The sequence below is a fragment of the Haliotis cracherodii genome, unplaced genomic scaffold, assembly GCF_022045235.1.
Source record: "Haliotis cracherodii isolate W230 unplaced genomic scaffold, xgHalCrac1.p SCAF_2, whole genome shotgun sequence".
Classification (NCBI taxonomy): Eukaryota; Metazoa; Mollusca; class Gastropoda; order Lepetellida; family Haliotidae; genus Haliotis; species Haliotis cracherodii.
In genome coordinates, this window is record NW_027266275.1 from 561,523 (window position 1) to 581,744 (window position 20,222).

Below are 20,222 nucleotides of genomic sequence, written 5' to 3' on the forward strand. Positions count from 1 at the left end.
AGGAATATAGTAGATTTATCGCTTATTTGAAGTAGTTTGTTTAGATCCTCAGGTTGGACTTTTTGTTCCGCCAAGTGGTATATATTTATGATGTTTATTTTTCGGTTATTTAATGTGATTTTAATGCAGTTGGCTTCTAGGTTTTGCGTGTCTATTTTTATTTCTTCGTAATTTATATCTTCCCTGATAAATATGATTAGTCCTCCTGCGGCTCTTCTTGTTTTTGGTTTAGCTCTGTCAGTTCTAACTTAGTTGTAGTTAGGTAGTGTGGATTTTGATTTTTTTTAGAATTTGGTTTCCTGGATACAAACAATGTGAGGGCCTTTATTTAGTTTAAATTTAGTTTTTAGTTCATGGCCGCGGGAGGCGTTCCACTGAAAAATATTTAGTCCTTCCATTATTGGTTTCGGGTGATTGGTGATTTAATTTTTAGTTTTTATTTTATTCGGTGACTTCTTTTAGGTGGAGGTTAAAGAGGAAGAAGGGAAGATCGGTTAATTTTATATTGAAAGCTACTTTGTGGAAGGATTTCATGCTAGCTTTTGGTGAGTTTTGACTATGCATGTATACTAGGAGTATTTAGGAGGTTATTTAGGTTTTGGGTGTTAGCTGGTTGGGGAGTTTTGCGGTTTAGTTATTTCTTCCTTTTGAGGGCTGAGAGTGAATTTTGGTTTGTTTTAGTTGGAGTAGTGTCTATTGTTTCCTCAGTAGTGGAGAAATCTTCATCATCGGTTAGATTAGGTTTAGCTGTTTGAGTTTCCATAAGACGAAAACACATTAAATGGCGTGGCCGGGCCCGTGTGCGAAATACGCATCAGTCGGAATGCGCACGTTGAATCTCAAAAGTAAGTAAGTAAGTAAGTCAATAGTTGAGGGTATTGCCTAAAAGTCGGGCCAGCCGGGCCAAGACGGACCAAAGTGTTACTGGCTAATTTCTTCATTATCGGTGATCACCTACATATCATTGATGCAACATAGACACATGAGATTTATGAACAAGCACCAACCAAAAATGAGATGTAAGCGTCGCTGATCTAGGTAACATGTAAAAGATCAATCGTTAAACGAAATAAGATTTGAAACGTATCAAATACTTCCAGCTATCCTGATACAAATTTCCATCTGTCGGCGTGGCGTTTATAGTTATAGGAACGTACTATTGCTAAGTAAATACCACTTTATAATGTCACTGTTCATCGTATTTAAAGCAGACACGTTAGTTAAAGTAGACCACCCCTCCTGGGGCACGGGGGAAAAAATAGACAATCACGGTAAAATAATCTCTGAATGGATAGAGGCCAACGATTTCGTATTACTTAACAATAACCAACCAACCAGATATGATAAAAGCAATAGAGACATGTCGGCTATCGACCTAAGTATATGCACCTCAGACTTAGCCCAAAGCACTCAATGGGAAGTTCACGACGCCCCACTAGGAAGTGACCACTTCCCAATAAACATAACCATAGGAAATACCAACGTCCCCGACAAACCCGAAAACTCAGAACCCAAATTTAACTATAACCAGGCTAACTGGGATAAATTCCAAAATATCTGCAAACAAGCCAATCTAAACGAGATAGAACATAATGACCCAGAAACCTTCTGCAAAAACCTAACAGAATACATAATCACCTCAGCTAAACATTCAATACCCTTTAGAAAAGCAAACAAATCAGGCAAACCCTCAGTACCCTGGTGGAACGAGGAAATAGAACAAACCAGACAAAAACGTAAAAAAGCCTTCAATAAAGCCAAACGCGACCATAACTACATACCTATAGCCCACAAACTAAACCATGAGGTCCAAAACCTAGTCAAAATAGCCAAAACCAGGGACTGGAAAAAAATTTGCGATGGATTAAATAACCGCACAGATGCCAGGACGGTCTGGCGCAAAATTCATGCCATTAGAGGCCTAAAAAGACACAAAAAAACTCCTAATATAAATAACTCAACCAACCCCAGCGAAAAAGCAAATAACCTAGCTAAACACTTTTCGACCATCAGCAGTAACAAAAACTTCAGTGATAAATTCCAAACAAAACTCAAAACAGAATCCAAACCTACCAAAGAATTAAACGATAACCTAGAAATAAACCAACCCTTCACAATAGAAGAACTAAACTATGTACTCCAAAACAGGAAAAAGGGAACAGCCCCAGGACTAGACCTAACATCCTACCAAATAATCAAAAAACTCCCTCCCAAGCTACTACAGTCACTGCTCAAACTCTATAATCTAATCTACCTAAACGGCCAGGTACCAACCTCTTGGAAACAGGCTCTAGTTATCCCTATCCCTAAACCCGACAAACCTACAAACCAAGCTAACTCTTACAGGCCAATATCTCTGACCTCAAACTTATGTAAAGTAATGGAATCTATGACCAAAAATAGATTACAACACTACCTAACTCTAAACAACACCATAAATACAGACCAAAGCGGGTTCACTCCTGGCCGCTCAACTCTAGACAATCTCGCCCGGTTAGAACAGGAGATCAAAACAGGACAACTCAACAAACAATATACTACAGGCATCTTCTTGGACTTCTCAAAAGCATTCGACATGGTTTGGCACAACGGGCTAATTCAAAAACTTAAAAAAATAGGACTAAAAGGACAAATCGTTAACTACATCCAGGACTTCCTAAATAACCGAAAAATCACAGTGGGTATAGACCAGGTTCTATCGGACCAGTGTCCCCTAGAAAACGGCACTCCCCAGGGCAGCATTCTTAGCCCAACACTCTTTAACATAATGATCAATGACCTCTTCGAGGGCCTATCCCCTAAAATTAAAACATCCAAATTCGCAGATGACGGAGCCCTCTGGATCCGCACAAAAAGTATGTCAACTTCCCAAAATCTACTCCAAAAATCCCTAAATAAAATACAGCAATGGGCAGACAAGTGGGGCTTCTCCCTAAACTCCGAAAAAACTACAGGAATAGTCTTCAAACACCGAAAAATGAAACACACCACCCCAAATCTTAAATTAAACAATAAACCAATTAAGTTCCAAAAACAAACCAAATTCCTAGGGCTAATCTTCGATCAACACCTAACATGGGAGGCCCACGTTAAAAACTTAACAACTAAATGCAGCAAAGATCTAAACGCACTAAGATGCCTCACCGGCTCCAACTGGGGGGCCTCCAAAGATACTCTACTCTCTCTCTACACATCACTAATTAGGTCTAAATTAGATTACGGATGTGCGATCTATGATACGCTTAGCAATAACCTAACCAAAAAACTAGACTCAATCCAATACCAAGCTCTTAAAATAGTCACACGTTCCCAACATGGCAACTCTCTCACTTCACTTCAGGCCTTAACAGGAGAAATGCCACTAAACCTACGTAGGCAACACTTAACCCTTAATTTCTGGGCCTCGTCCCAATCAAACCCTCTCATCCAAAACCTCATAAACGAAAATATCCGCCCTCGTAACCAGGCTCTAACTAGGAAGCACCCTTTACTTACTCCAATATCTCAACGAATTTTCAACTACCTAAACGAAAACCAAATAGATAACCTCCAACAAAACTGCAAACCATCAAATATATTTACCCCAAAACTAAAAATCCCCCAAATAGACACATCTCTGGCAAACTCAATAAACAAACAAACCGATCCAAACATAGCTAAATCCACCACACTAGCTTACATACACGAAAACTGGCCAAATTGGTGCCACATCTACACAGACGGATCTTCCGATCCGATCACAAATCGCACTGGTTTCGGAGTCCACATAGCACAACCAAATAGGAACACTCAATCTTATCGACTCCCAAACAACCAATCCATCTTCACTGCAGAGTTAATGGGCATAGCATCCGCCCTCCATAACCAACATGCTAAAAAACATAAAAAAATCCTAATACTCACAGACTCACTAAGTGGACTACAGGCCCTCCAAAATAAAAACACCAAAAACCGCCCTAAACTCATTAACCAAATACTCAAAAGCGCAAATAACTTAACAGAGGCAGGCAAACAAATAGCATTTATCTGGATCCCAGCCCACGTAGAAATATATGGAAACGAAAACGCCGATCAAGCCGCCAAAAAATCCCTCAAAATTCCTGAAATAAGCCTTAATCTACCAATATCTAAAGCAGAGATCAAAAGCATTAACAAACGTAAAATCACCCAAAAATGGCATAAGACATACCTAAAAACAAACACACAGATAATCAAAATCCTCAAAAAACCTCTAACCAAACCTAAAATCCTCCATCCATCCAAGAAAATTGATAGAATAATCACCAAACTCCAAACAGGTCACACTAAACTAAACAGTCAACTCCTAAAAATAAAAAAACACGCAACCGGAAAATGCCCACACTGCCCACACCTGGAAACAATAGAACATGCACTCTTACACTGCACGCACTACCAAACCCACCGAGCAACACTCCAAACAAATCTAAAAGTAGATAAAGCCATAACCCTAGAATCAATCCTAAATCCACATAACAATATAGAAAAATTTAAAGCACTAGGCGTATACTTAACTAAAACCAATCTAATGATCCGCATCTAAAAACACTCAACCACACCACATAAACAAACAAACACACACCAACACACTCCCTTAGTACACTACCACACCCCTAGGCATGCATTCCAAATTTCAAAATCTCCAAAACTTATATAAGCAACCACTAAAACCCCCCTCTGGTTGCAACACCTTTATTTTCCCTCCAAAACCACGCTAAATGGCCCGACCGGGCCCGTGTGCGAAATACGCTCCAGTCGGAAAGCGCACGTTAAATCTCCAAACGTAAGTAAGTAAGTAAGTTAAAGTAGACCTCTTCTCCCCATACTCTCAACTGTCTCACAAGTGTTCGGTCCGACTTGGCCCGGGCTGTCAAGATCAACTTAATCCTCACAGATGTAACATGAAATGGACTCACACCTATAGATTGTTTAGTAACTTTAGAAGTTATTAACACGTGTCGTGTCAGCCCTATGCCATTCGCGATCGTCCACTTCCAGAAAACATCCTGTGTTGGTTTAACATGAATTAGTAAAGGTTCATTAGGGATGCCCAACACGTTAATTAATGAAAGACGAGTAGTCAAAACACTGTCATTTCCTGCCCAGGATATCACACCCCTACACACTAAGGTCGGTGAGAAACATTCTCATCAAAGAAAACAGTCAAGATTATAGATTCCCGTCGACTAGCTACACATCCTGTGATGAATTAAAGGTTGAAGAATTTTAAACTGAACTGTCCTAAGTTTATATCTAAAATTTTGGAATTGGATACAGTGATAAAGTCTTATATCAATATGACTCATAAATATTGGTTTTATGTTTTAACGGAGATATGATATTTTCTTATGAAATATCGCGTATTAGTGTAATATGCATGCTTAACCATTCATTGTACCGTTCTAAACCATGTAATATCAGTCAATCGGGTGGGAAAACAGCCCAGTCCTCGCTCTATATAGGACTATGTCAATCATTATGCAAGTTGAAATGACCCCTGATACTTTATGAATACTTTATGACAGTTTATGGAGTCAAAATCAATGCTGATTTTTCATAAACTTAATGCTTCGTACTATAGGCATGTATGTTTAACAGAAACCTGCTTGCACCATGATATTCTAGCCACTGATATTACACTGATACCATTTTCAAATCGTAGCCTGTATTAAGGAATATATTTTAGATCTTAAATCAGAGTATAACGGACAGCCTGAGCTGGAGGCGCGCGTGGATATGTTGACAGTTTTTACGTAGTTAGTGGTAAAACCGAATGTTTGCGAGGATTAATAAGATTTCTGAATTCTGTTACAACAGTAACCGTACATGTATTTGTTACATTAAGTCATTTCATTCAAAATTTTTTAGTATGATTATGTCTTATAATTATTTTAGGATGGAAGGTACAGTTACCAAATAAAATGTGCTGAAATATCAATGCATTATGACCATATTTCATAATCTATTTTTTGAAGTAACCCTCCTTACATTAAAGATAACTATTTAAAGAATATAGTACTGAAAGACATTGCAACAAACCGAATAATCAGGGGGGAGACTTTATACTGAGGGGGGCGCGAAACATATCCGCCCGGGGGAGACTTTATTTCAGAACAGATTCTCCGGGGGAGAATCTGTACCGGTATAAACTCTCCGGGGGGAGAATTTGTACGGGGGAGAGTTTATACCGGGACACCGGCAAATTCCGACAAAATAACATTGTTGCAATGTTCTTCGGCGATTTAAAAGTGCTGGAGGTTCACACAGTTTAACCAGCGTTTTACCAGCGCTTTAAAATCGCTCACACTTCAGTGAACCCATCCACACTGACGTTCAATTCTTAATTGTCACGTGTTTGAAAAGTTTTGTGGTACTGTATTCTTAAGGTAGGCCGTAGTTTGGACAATAAATATGCACGAATGTCGCTAAATGTCACGTGCATGAAGATACACGTGAGCAGAAAGGGAATTCCCTCGACTGTAATATTGGGATTCCCTTACTTACTTACTTACTTACTTACTTACTTTGGAGATTTAACGTGCGCTTTCCGACTGATGCGTATTTCGCACACGGTGGGATTCCCTTAGTTACTTACTTACTTACTTTGGAGATTTAACGTGCGCTTTCCGACTGATGCGTATTTCGCACACGGGCCCGGTCAGGCCATTTAATGTGTTTCCGAAAGGGGCGAGGGTGGACTGTGCAACCCAAGAGGGGGCTTTAGGGGTTGCTTATATAGAATTTGGGAATTTTGAGATTTGGAATAGATGCCGATGGGGTTGGGGAGGAGAACTAAGGGAGCTGGGTATGGTGGATGATTGTTTGTTTTTGTGATTTTGATTTGGTAGGTTATTATGGTTTTAGATGCGTTTTATTAGTTCCGTTTTTATTAAGAATACGCCTAAGGCCTTGAAGTTTTCAAGTTTATTTTGTGGGTTTAGTATTGCTTCTAGAGTGAGAGCCTTGTTTAGATTGAGGGTGGTTTGTAATGCGGTTCGATGTGTTAGGTAGTGTGTGCAGTGGATGAGTGCGTGTTCTGGGGTTTCTGGTTGTTTGCAGTGTGGGCAGTTACCTGTAGTGTGTTTTTTAATTTTTTTTAGGTGGTTATTTAGGTTGGTGTGTCCTGTTTGGAGTTTAGTGATTACTCTGTCGATTTTTTTGGATGGATGGAGAATTTTTGGTTTGGTTAGTGGTTTGCTGAGCACTCTTTTGATTTGGCTATTTGAGTTTAGATATAGGTTATGCCATTTTTTTGTGATTTTTTGTTTGTTTACACTTTTAATTTCTGATTTTGAGATGGGTAAGTTTAAGCTTATTTCTGGGATTTTGAGGGATAGTTTAGCTGCTTTATCGGCGTTTTCATTACCGTATATTCCTACGTGGGCGGGTATCCACAAGAAGGTTATTTGTTTGCCTGCTTTTGTTAGATCGTTGGAGCTTTTAAGTATTTGATTTATTAATTTAGGTCGGTTTTTGGTATTTTGTTTTGGAGGGCTTGTAGTCCACTTAGGGAGTCAGTAAGTATTAGGATTTTTTGGTTGTTTTTGGATTCTTGATTGTGGAGGGCTGAGGCCATGCCCATTAGTTCGGCCGTGAATATTGATTGGTTATTTGGGAGTCGGAAGGATTGTGTGGTTTTAGTTGGTTGTGTGGTATGGACTCCGAAACCCGTGTGTTTGGAGGTCGGATCTGAGGATCCGTCCGTGTAAATGTGACACCAATTTGGCCAATTTTTGTGTATGTATGCTAGTGTGGTAGTTTTAGCTATGTTTGGGTCGGTTTGTTTATTTATTTGGCTAGCTAGTGTTGTGTCTATTTTGGGTATTTTAAGTTTAGGGGTGAAGATATTTGATTGTTTGCAGTTTTGTTTAAGATTTTTAATTTGGTGTTCATTTAGGTAGTTTGTTATTCTTTGGGATATTGGGGTAAGTAAGGGGTGTTTACGAGCTAGAGCTTGGTTTTTAGGGCTGATGTTTTGGTTTATTAAGTTTTGGATGAGAGGGTTTGATTGGGACGCGGCCCAGAAATTTAAGCTTAGCTGTTCCCTGCGTAGACTTAGTGGCATTTCTCCTGTTAAGGCCTGAAGTGAGGTGTAGGAGGTGCCATGTTGGGTGCGTGTAATGAGTTTGAGGGCCTGATATTGTATTGAGTCAAGTTTTTTAGATAGAGAGTTGTTTAGGGTGTTGTATATGGCGCAGCCGTAGTCTAGTTTTGATCTAATTAGGGATATGTAGAGAGAGAGGAGAGTATCTTTGGAGGCTCCCCAGTTAGAGCCAGTTAGGCATCTTAGGGTGTTTAGGTCTTTACTGCATTTAGTTGTTAGGTTTTGGATGTGAGCATCCCAGGTGAGATGTTCATCGAAAATAAGTCCTAAGAATTTGGTTTGTTTTTGAAATTTGATTGTTTGATTGTTCAGCTGGAGGATTGGGGAGGCGGGTTTCATGTTTTTATGTTTGAATACTATTCCTGTTGTTTTTTCTGAGTTAAGGGAGAAGCCCCATTTGTCAGCCCATTGTTGTATTTTATTAAGAGATTTTTGGAGTAGATTTTTGGCCATTTTCATGCTTTTAGTGCGGATCCAGATGGCTCCATCATCCGCGAATTTTGATGTGTTTACTTTAGGGGATAGGCCCTCGAATAGATCGTTTATCATTATATTGAAGAGGGTGGGGCTGAGGATACTGCCCTGTGGAGTGCCATTTTCTAGGGGACATTGGTCCGATAGAGTTTGGTCTATACACACGGTTATTTTACGATTGTTTAGGAAGTCCTGGATGTAGTTTATTATCTGACCTTTGAGTCCTATTTTTTTAAGTTTTTGTATTAGCCCATCGTGCCATACCATGTCGAAAGCTTTAGAGAAGTCTAAGAAGATGCCTGTGGTATATTGTTTATTTAGTTGTCCTGTCTTAATATCTTGTTCTAGTCGGGCGAGGTTATCTAGGGTTGAGCGGCCAGGAGTGAAACCGCTTTGATCTGGGTTTATGGTGTTATTTTGGGTTAAGTAATGTTGTAATCTATTTTTAGCCATTGATTCCATTACTTTACATAAGTTTGAAGTTAGGGATATTGGTCTATATGAGTTAGCTTGATTAGCTGGTTTATTAGGTTTAGGGATTGGTATGACTAGGGCCTGTTTCCAGGGAGTAGGAACTTGTCCGTTTAGGTAGATGAGATTGTATAGTTTGAGTAGTGCCTGGAGCAGTTTTAGGGGGAGTTTTTTAATTATTTGGTAAGAGGTTAGGTCTAATCCTGGGGCTGTGCCCTTTTTCCTGTTTTGGATTACGTAGAGGAGCTCCTCCATTGTGTAGGGTTGATTTATTTCTAGATTGTTATTGTTTGGTTCTTTTGTGGGTTTGTTTTCTGTTTTAAGTTTATCTTGGAATTTTTGGCTGAAGTTGCTGTTACTGCTAACGGCCGAAAAGTGGTTGGCGAGATTATTTGCTTTTTGGGCGGGGTTGGTTGAGTTGTTAATGTTAGGGTTTTTTTTATGTCGTTTTAAGCCTCTAATGGCGTGGATTTTGCGCCAGACCGTTCTGGCATCTGTACGGTTATTTATACCTTCGCAGAATTTTTTCCAGTCTCTACTTTTGGCTATTTGGACTAGTTTTTGAACCTGGTGGTTTAGTTCGTGGGCTATGTTTAAATATTTGTAGTCGCGTTTTGCTTTATTGAAGGCTGATTTACGTTTTCGTCTAGTCTGTTCTATTTCCTCATTCCACCATGGTACCGTCGGTTTGCCTGTCTTAGATGTTTTGAAGGGGATGGAGGTTTTGGCTGCGTTTATTATATAGTCTGTTAGGTTTTTACAATAGGTTTCTGGATCATTATTTTCTATTTCGTTTAAGTTAGCTTCGTTGCAGATATCTTGGAATTGGTCCCAGTTAGCTTTGTTGTAATGGAATTTTGGTTCTTGGTTTTCTGTTTGGATTGGTACGTTTGTATTTCCTATGGTTATGTTTATGGGGAAGTGGTCGCTACCTAGCGGGACGTCGTGTACTTCCCATTGAGTGCTTTGGGCTAGATCTGCGGTGCATATGGTTAGGTCGATAGCCGACATTTTTTTGTTTATCTTATCGTACCTCGTGGGTTGGTTGCTATTAAGGAGTACTAGGTCGTTTGTTTCTATCCATTCGGAGATTAATTTGCCATGATTATCTATTTTATCATCTATGCTCCATGTAGGATGGTGAGCGTTAAAGTCTCCTAGGAATATAGTAGATTTATCGCTTATTTTGAGTAGTTTGTTTAGATCCTCAGGTTGGACTTTTTGTTCCGCCCAGTGGTAAATATTTATGATGTTTATGTTTCGGTTATTTAATGTGATTTTAATGCCGTTGGCTTCTAGGTTTGGCGTGTCTATTTTTATTTCTTCGTAATTTATATCTTCCCTGATAAATATGATTAGTCCTCCTGCGGTTCTTCTTGTTTTCGGCTTAGCTCTGTCAGTTCTAACTGAGTTGTAGTTAGGTAGTGTGAATTTCGATTTTTTTGAGAATTTGGTTTCCTGTATACAAGCAATGTGAGGGCCTTTATTTAGTTTAAATTTAGTTTTTAGTTCATGGCCGTGGGAGGTGAGTCCGTTAGCGTTCCACTGAAAAATATTTAGTCCTTCCATTATTGGTTTCGGGTGATTGGTGATTTAGTTTTTAGTTTTTATTTTATTCGGTGAGTTCTTTTAGATGGAGGTTAAAGAGGTGGGATTCCCCGACATTCCGCAGTAATATAGGTAGTGCGCCTCGGTGGGCGTGGATTATTTTTTTTTACATTCATTGGGAAATGAATGCAATAACACGTGACCAATTCATCTCATCTGAATGCAGGAATTTCAATTAACACAACGAAAATTTCATTATTAATCGTGTGTTGCACTAGATGGACTCAGCGCTCGTAAAATCCCGCAAATATTCCTACGGCAGGCGATCGAGATCTATTGTACAGGACACTTATGACAAGGGATCGAGGCCTCGTCTGTGTCATAATGAGTTTCGCACTCCATCCAACCGAAGGCTTCGGTGAACGTCCTATCATACTCATATGAATAATGTTTTATGTCCTATTGATGAATTTAATGTGTCAAAAAAAAACAAATGAATCTCATGTCTTCAGGCCTACCCAGTGGTACCTACATTAAAATCGTCAACGCCAGAGGCTAGTTAGTCTTGAACATGTGCCGAAACAGACAGCGTAGAAGGCCAAATAATACTGAAAGTTATATAAATGGACCACTGAAATGATTGGTGATATCACGTGTTTGTGAATAGGTTATAGTAACTCTATATGATGTCATGCTCTACCGGTAACACCGTCTTGTCAGTACAAAGGACAATCCAATAAACTAAGGAGGACCGGGAAAGCATATCGCGCATCATGTTGACGATCGACGTGGGCTGTTTATCTCTCAACATTTGTGGACTGACCGGCAATGCATGTGCTGCAGCCCAGTGTGACGGACAGATATCCTTCAGTTCGCCCCTTACGTACTATACCTCACGATCGAGTGCATTATTAGTTGATATGGTGTCTTTATTAGGTTAGGAGACAAAATATTTAGCGAGGCGTCAGCTATCTATTCTATTGGCGTCATTTTTGGGACGTCGTCCTATTTATAATGTTCTATGACGTTGCTATTTGTAAATCAGTTACCTCCGTTGTGAGATTTATTTTCATACATACAGCCACTAAACGTATGCTGCCGTTTGTTGTTTTGTTCCTTTTGGGATTAGCTACAAATTATAGATCAATCTGAAATGTAAAGTCGATAACGTCGCCTACTCTATAACTTTTATTATGCTCGTGTTGTGGGTTTTCGGACGCTTGAAAAAACATTCGAAGATTTCTCTCTAATCACTGTAAAACATCGCAATAATTTCTAAAATGCAATTTTCTCTTTTAAACAAGCCATAGTCTGATTATTTACAATGTCTGTGTGACGCTACACCCCTCGTTATAGCGCGCGTAGTCACGATAAACATGGCCGTCCGAAAACGTATGATCCTTTGATAATAAAGTGATCAAGGTGATTTTTAAAAGATGATTATACTTGCACATCACAGTTGATGATATAAAAGCACAAAACAGTGAACTGGATGTTGTAAAATCCAATATGGCTCTTCCTGAACGGTATACGCCTCATATCAGGTCAGTACCAAGTATATCTTCCATATTAACTGACGGTATACGGGCTCAAATGGGATCAGGCTCTGCTCCCTGACTGGTCAGTCTCACTTTGAGACATAATAAGTACTCATATCCACAGAGACAGGTATCATTCAGCTCGCTCCTGACTTTACACCACTTTGTATTCTGTAGTCTATCGCTACTGTCTGCTACTATCGCTACTGTCTACTAGCTACTATCGCTAGTTTCTCAATGTGACGTGTAAGAAATAATGTTCACTGTTTTCCCTCTGAAACTGCTTGTGTCTAGAGAGGTGATGGAAATCCTTCAAACATATGCCCGTGAAACACGACACTTTTAATCTCAGACCCTTTGATGGACTCCTGGCTCGTCATGTGATACAGCAGCATGGGGACCCGCCGTCACGTGATACCTGTATCGTTATTTGGAATCCCTCGGTGACATGTTTCTGTTGTCTTTTGTTCTGCGAGTGAACAAGTGTCGCATGTCTGAAATACGCCAATGCCACAGAACGGTCCCGTGGAGACAGCTATTGATGTTGTTGTGACACACGAGCCGGCTAGTGAAGGGGACACATGGACACGTTATTGGTCAGTAACTAGTAACTATATCTAATATATAGGTGGCATATATTTATAAACTGACCAATAGCGAGTTCCAGTGGAAGGAGATCGAGCAATTCAGATTCAAGGTTTGCTGCAATCAAAGTTTGTTGTTTGTTGTTTAAGGCCGCACTCAGCAATATTCCAGTTATATGACGGCGGTCTGTAAATATTCGAGTATGGACAATCCAGTGATTGACATCATGCGCTTCGATCTACGCGCGCATCGATCTTTGCAATTGGGATACGATGGCATGCATCAACCAAGTGGCCGAGCCTGACCACCCGATCCCGTTAGTCGCCTTGTACGAGAAGCAAGGGTTGCTGAAGATGTATTCTACCCCGGAATCCTCACGGGACTGCAATCTCAGGGATATTGTACAAAAATGTCAAAATTCCTCTCCGGCCTATCCTGCGCCCAATGATTGCTTTATTAAGAAAGTTTTTAGCAAAATGATTGGTTAAATGACGCCCTTTAAGCAAGACTATATATATTTTTACAGTGCGCAATATACTTCTTAAGTTTTCTCAAGTTGAGGGGTATGGAATAATTCATGCCCTTTTTCATAACCGACTTTATATCAGCTCAGTTTAACCTTTTGAAACTTATTTTTCATTGGTGTGATATTAATTATTTTTAACTTATTAAATAGTGTGATATTTTGGGGGGGCATATTGGATGTGAAATAAATTGTAATAATAGTATGTCCATCCGACTACTTTCTCTCCTGTTGTCATGGTGTCATGGTGTCATGGCGTCATGGCGTCATGGTGTCATGCACATTAACACTTACTTCATGTCCACCACATGGAAACAGAAGTTGGTCGTATTTTTGGCCCAGTTTTATTAGTGATAGATTAAACCCTGAAATAATTATAGAACATCCATTAGAGACAAAAATCTAAATATATAAAATATTTCATTAAATGTGACCATATACAAAATATATAATTATGTCACGTATGGTTTGAATCGGAAACAGGATAGAACACTTTGGTAACATCATAGAATGTTCTGGTAGTGAAACAACAACATAAAAGAATGTTGCTTTTGTTTCCCACAGGAAACATGGCTGTCTCCAAAGCAGACAAGCAACGACAATATGGGGCAAGGCGAGAGGCTGATCCAATGGAAAGACAGGCTTACCTATCTAAAGAAGTTGATGAAGAACATGAACCATCGGAAGAAGGATATGGCGAGGATCAGGCAATTCAAAATAATGGAAACAGAAAGAAACTAAAGCAGACAATTGATCTTGGAGTCGAAAGTGGAGAAGAAAGGGATGTAGAGGTGAGGAGTGAAGGAAGCGATGAGAGGGTAGATGCAGAGGACAATAAGTGAAAGGTCAAACAATAAGGAACGAGAAGAATCGAAACAATGTTGATGCTGAAAAGAGAATTGAAAGGGTGTTAGTATTTGGTGCGCTATTCTCTGGATGTAAATTTATTTATTTAACAGTATGTTTTTATTTTAAACAAGATTTCTAAACAGTTTTTATCGGTAACAGGATAGAATCCTTGACAGTTTCCATGCTCCAAGTTGACATTATTTCATTTAAACTCTTAGCCATTAAGATTGCAATTTGGCGGATGTACACTTAATTGCACTATGTTTTGGTTTAAATGATAAAATTCCAGTTTGAAAATATCTCAGTTTGTTATTTTGCTGTGGTGAAACTTTGACATTTTTGCACAATGACCCACATGCGCGCCATACTTGTTGTGGAGGGATGATCTAGCTATACAGGTGACGCTTGTTCTAATGTACGACTGACGAATTTAGTCTCACTGCCCACACCACTGGGGAATAACGTGCTGGTGACATCGTTTGAACTATTTGTTGTCTGTTGTTTTATGCCGCCAATGGCGTAAACGCTGCTGGGGATCTCTTCTAGCCCTGATCCACAATGGGAACAATCAAGACATTATCGCACCTGATGCACGTGTGAGAAATGAGCATGCACACGTGTTGAGACTTCAATTACACCTTAAAATGTTACATATTTCAAAGTTTCACAGATGGTTGACTGAGTTTCAAAGATGGTTTACTGAGTTTCAAAGTTGGTTGACTGGGTTTAATAGTAGAGATGGTTGTCTGAGAAACAGTTAATGGTGGAGGTGGAAGAATTGAATCAGGAAGGGTACCTCCAACAACAATCGGATCACGAGTGAGAAGTTGGTTTATTTCGACATGACGCCTTCAGCAATGGTGGCGATGGTTAATTGTGGCCAAAAGAGATACGTAACCAAACAACTTTTATGAAGAATAAAAAAAAAATATGTTAATAAGATTTTTCAGATTGCGTGGTGTAGACGGCGAGATCTCGGGGAAAGTGCGAAGGAAGATGATCGCTCGTGAACGACCATTTTTTAGAATATTAATACTAATATGTATAAAACAAAATGCACTATATTTGCATGATTTCGTTTCTGGAGCCACGTCTACGTAGACATTCACGATGAAGCCAGGAATTAAGTTTCTTAATATAGACTCTCCAAATTGTTTCATTTTTTTATCATGTTTTAACTATGTTTCTTATGACATAAATAATTCTTGAGATAACTCCACAATATGGACGTGTTGAATAAACAAAGTCGGGGTGCAGCTGATGTTTAGTGACCTTTTTCACACTTAGGGCTAGCCAGTTCTGGTTTGAAAGCGAGACCCATTTTGAAGGCTGGACCGCACATCGGTAACATCGCGTTGTCAACACGGCACGCAAGCGGGACAAACGGTGGCAATTTGGCTTTCCAAATATGATCATGGCAACATTATCATTAGTATCCAACAAGTCACATTGTTATCATGGCCAAAAATGTCTGCTGTCGTCAAATATCTTTATTTAAATAATTTAGCAAGTGAACCTGGCCGTTCTGTGTGAGTCAGATTCCACTGTTTTAGGCCACTTGAAAACTTCCAGTGCAGGAGTACCCGGAGAAGGGTTGAGATCATAGCGAGGCTTTGCTTGGTTCCATCCTCAAACACAAGTGACATAGCACGTGCGACGGTGGCACGAAAAAGTGAAAACATGCACTATGTCTACATAATGAGGCATAACGAGCAGCGTGGTCACGACATCTTTCACACATGTGAGAAACCCATTTGACATAACTGGTGTCAAACATGTGAGTTTTGGAATCCAGGCCTGTGGTTGTCCTATCCATGGTAGTGACTGAAGGTCAGATAATGAAACACTAGTTATTGCAATTTATTGATAGGTTTCTCGTGCTTCAGTCGAATCTACTAACGCCTGTGTCGAAAGACATGGTTTTCCAAAGTAAAGTAAATGGTCTTTCATCTGAACTGCGTTGTATTAACATTATCGCCTTAACCCATATGGCGAAAACGTTTTTGTGGAGGGTCACACCAGGTATGAGTAGTAAGCGGTTTGTCGGAAGTCATGATCGTTGTGCTGTGTTCATGCGCCAGTGCGACTATGAGAATAGACAACATATGCATGGTGTGAATTTAGGGTGTGTAAGAAACAGATAACTAAGCTCGTGTCCGTCAACTTACCATTCATTTTACAACCCGTTTCAAAACGTATGTGACCGCCTCCGTGGTCTAGTGGTAGAGCGTACGCCCGGATAGCGTAAGGTCCGGGGTTCGATATCCGGTCACGTCACACGAAAAGACGTAAAAAGATGGCACTTGTTGTTACCTTGCGTGGCGCTCGGCATTAAGGGGCTCGGAGTCAGTATATACTGTGTCTGAGTTGGGTGTTCATGTTAAACTGCGGCATTGTATCTCAGTGGACTAGCACTATAAATCGCACCAGTCCGGACTAGTATAAGCAGCCACACACATACACACGCACGCACGCACGCGCCAGCGCGCGACGTTAAATGGTTGACGCTTTGGAACAACTCGTACGATAAATGGTATCAGACAAACACTCGTGTATTAATTTCTATTTAACCACACAGAAGTCCATGACGTCACCGGAACCAGAAGCAGTGAGCAGTGATGACCACTAGAAGCAGAAAGTCACGTCAGAAACAGCAATATAAGTGTGCAAGTGGCTTACATCGGTGCAACAGTGAACACTCTTGGTACAACAAAATTGGTGACGATGTGTGGAACATGGTGCCAACATTGTGCCAACAGGGTGAACGGAGACACCGGGTGAGTAGTGACGTCATCCTCAGAGCTGCGGCAGTGACACCAATCTTACCTGGGTGAGACATTCGAGGGCCGTGACACGTGACTCACTGGGGCGTGGGAAGCCGGAGACCCTGGCGGGGACCGGGTGGGGCTGGACTCGCGGGATATCCCCAACCACTGCTTCATTCGCTCCATCATATCAGCAGGTCAACGTTTGGCGTCACTTGCTGGTCAACCTTGGCGTCACTTGGTCGTCAACCTTGGCGTCACTTGCTGGTCAACCTTGGCGTCACTTGCTGGTCAACCTTGGCGTCACTTGCTGGTCAACCTTGGCGTCACTTAGCTGGTCAACCTTGGCGTCACATCTACTAAAGGAGAATAAAGTCACATCTGTAACAAGCAGACTTACTAGGGCTTATATCACAAGTCTGCCCGAGGATACTGTGGTAGCCTTGCCGAGATGCCCGCCACCGTCCGCCCAGCTCACACGGTGTAACGTTGTGGCCTTATAATGCGAGTATCTCAGATCATATAATGGCGTCGGTTATTCAAAAGGCTGGAGATTTGTATAAATCCCCTGGCATTACTGATTAGAGACAAATAGACGATAGTGCGCGGGAATCAAAGCCTTGAACTGCACAATACAATGTTGTCACGTTGTATTACTCAAGTCCACGTGGGCCTTTACTAAAACAGAATATTTAATCGGAATCGATTTTGTCTCCTTCAACTTAAATACCGATCCTCTTACATGTTGCTGGCACGAATTATTTTTTCTCTCCTACTACAAGAACGTGTATAGTACGGGCAACAGAATCACTTAAAACATAGACTGTCACCATTGAATCTAAGACGCTGGTCAGCCCATTACTGAGGACGATAAAATGCAACACTGAATCACATCAGTAAATATAGTAACCAAATGCACATGCAACATGGTCTTTTTGTATCAATATCTAAGATAATTGTAACTATCAAGCAACTATATGCTGATACCTTTTTTCTTTTTCTTTTCTGTTTCGTGATTTCATTTCGCTCAAGATATAAATGCTAATGCTCCAGTCGACGTGAATGGAAGGATTGAACTGTGGCCACTGGTGACATCAGCTGAGTGGGTGACACTGGACACGTGACGCGAGCTGATAAAACCCTCGACCAAGGACATGTTACAGACACACCAAGGATGATAATTTGGGCAAATATGGGATTCGAACCCCCGACCAGCTGGTCCTAGTACGACTAATGGACGCACTAGACCATTTGGCCACCACAATATAGAAACAATGGATTCCTAAACTTCCTGCTCCTGTTTTCGATGAAGACTGACACCACCCAGAACCAACAGGAACCACCAGAAACCACCCAGAACCACCAGGAACCACCAGAAACCACCAGAACCAAGAGGAACCACCAGGAACAACATGTGCAAGCTGACCCAATACGCATCAATACAAATGGTTTCTTCTCCAACTCTGTTTATTAAATCCTGGTTGTAAGAAGCCACGCAATCGTTTAATACCGACACTTTAAGTTGTGGAGAGTTTGCTCTCTCAGTTAAATGAGTCTACTGGGAATACGGTGTCTCTCTTTCATGCAGCGGTACTGTCACGTTGATGTGAACAGCCTTTGAAGATGGACGCACCACAGACAACCAGTCGCCTTGGTCGTCCTGTGACCCATATAATACAACATAGCAGTTTATTCCTTTCCTGTCCGGACTGGCCATACCGTGTCACTGCCTACATACCGTGTCACTGTTCACACTCAACCTGTGGACTGACACACAACCTGTGGACTGACACAAAACCAGTGGACAGACACACAACCAGTGGACTGACACTCAACCCCCCTGGACTGACACAAAAAACCCGTGGACTGACACATAGCCAGTGGACTGACACACAACCCCGTGGACTGACACACAACCAGTGGACTGACAACCTGTGGATCGACACACAACCAGTGGACTGACAACCAGTGGACTGACAACCTGTGGAGTGACACACAACCTGTGGACTGACACACAACCTGTGGACCGACACACAACCTGTGGACTAACACACAACCAGTGGACTGACAACCAGTGGACCGACACACAACCAGTGGACTGACAACCTGTGGACTGACACACAACCAGTGGACTGACAACCAGTGGACTGACACACAACCAGTGGACTGACAATCAACCACTGGACACACAACCAGTGGACTGACACACAACCAGTGGACTGACAACCAGTGGACTGCCACACAACCAGTGGACTGACAACCAGTGGAGTGACACACAACCAGTGGACTGACACACAACCAGTGGACTGACACACAACCAGTGGACTGACAACCTGTGGAGTGACACACAACCAGTGGACTGACAACCAGTGGACTGACACACAACCAGAGGACTGACACACAACCACTGGACACACAACCAGTTGACTGACACACAACCAGTGGACTGACAACCAGTGGACTGACACACAACCAGTGGACTGACAACCAGTGGACTGACACACAACCAGTGGACTGACACACAACCAGTGGACTGACAACCAGTGGACTGACACACAACCAGTGGACTGACACACAACCAGTGGACTGACAACCAGTGGACTGACACACAACCAGTGGACTGACACACAACCAGTGGACTGACAACCAGTGGACTGACACACAACCAGTGGACTGACAACCAGTGGACTGACACACAACCAGTGGACTGACACACAACCAGTGGACTGACACACAACCAGTGGACTGACAACCAGTGGACTGACACACAACCAGTGGACTGACACAAAACCAGTGGACTGACAACCAGTGGACTGAGACACAACCTACGGAGTGACACAACCAGTGGACTGATACAACCAGGTGACCGACAACCTGTGGAGTGACACAATTAACCACTGGAATGACACACAACCAGTGGACTGACACACAACTTGTGGACTGACACAACCTGTGGACTTACACAACCTGTGGACTGACACAACCAGCGGACTGCCACAATCTGTGGACTTACACATAACCAGCGGACTGACACAACCTGTGGACTTACACACAACCAGCGGACTGACACAACCTGTGGACTGCCACAACCTGTGGAATGACAAACAACCAGTGGACTGACACACAACCACTGGACTGACACACAACCAGTGGACTGACACACAACCAGTGGACTGACACAACCAGTGGACTGACACACAACCTGTGGCCGGACACAAATTGTGGACTGCCACACAACCAATTGACTGACACCTAACCAGTGGACTGACCCGTAACCTGTGGACTGACACAACCAGTGGACTGACACACAACCTGGTGACTGACACGCAACTACTGGAATGATACAC

At 41.5% G+C, this 20,222-nt stretch overlaps 1 protein-coding gene across 7 annotated transcripts in view; it reads right to left on the reverse strand.

Annotated features, from left to right (window-relative positions):
- The window catches only part of LOC139469345 (BAI1-associated protein 3-like), a 237,175-nt gene that overhangs the window by 190,681 nt on the left and 26,272 nt on the right, over nucleotides 1-20,222 (reverse strand). For 4 of the 7 annotated variants that reach the window (XR_011653725.1, XM_071251488.1, XM_071251485.1 and 1 more), the window contains exon 2: nucleotides 16,937-17,234. The exons of 2 other annotated variants lie outside the window; for them this stretch is intronic. Coding sequence is in view for 4 of the 5 variants with exons in the window: in XM_071251488.1 (XP_071107589.1) it covers nucleotides 16,937-17,064 (128 nt within the window). In the remaining variant the exon portion in view is untranslated. The remainder of the gene's footprint in view (nucleotides 1-16,936; nucleotides 17,235-20,222) is intronic. One more of the 7 variants, XM_071251487.1, reaches the window with a different exon arrangement.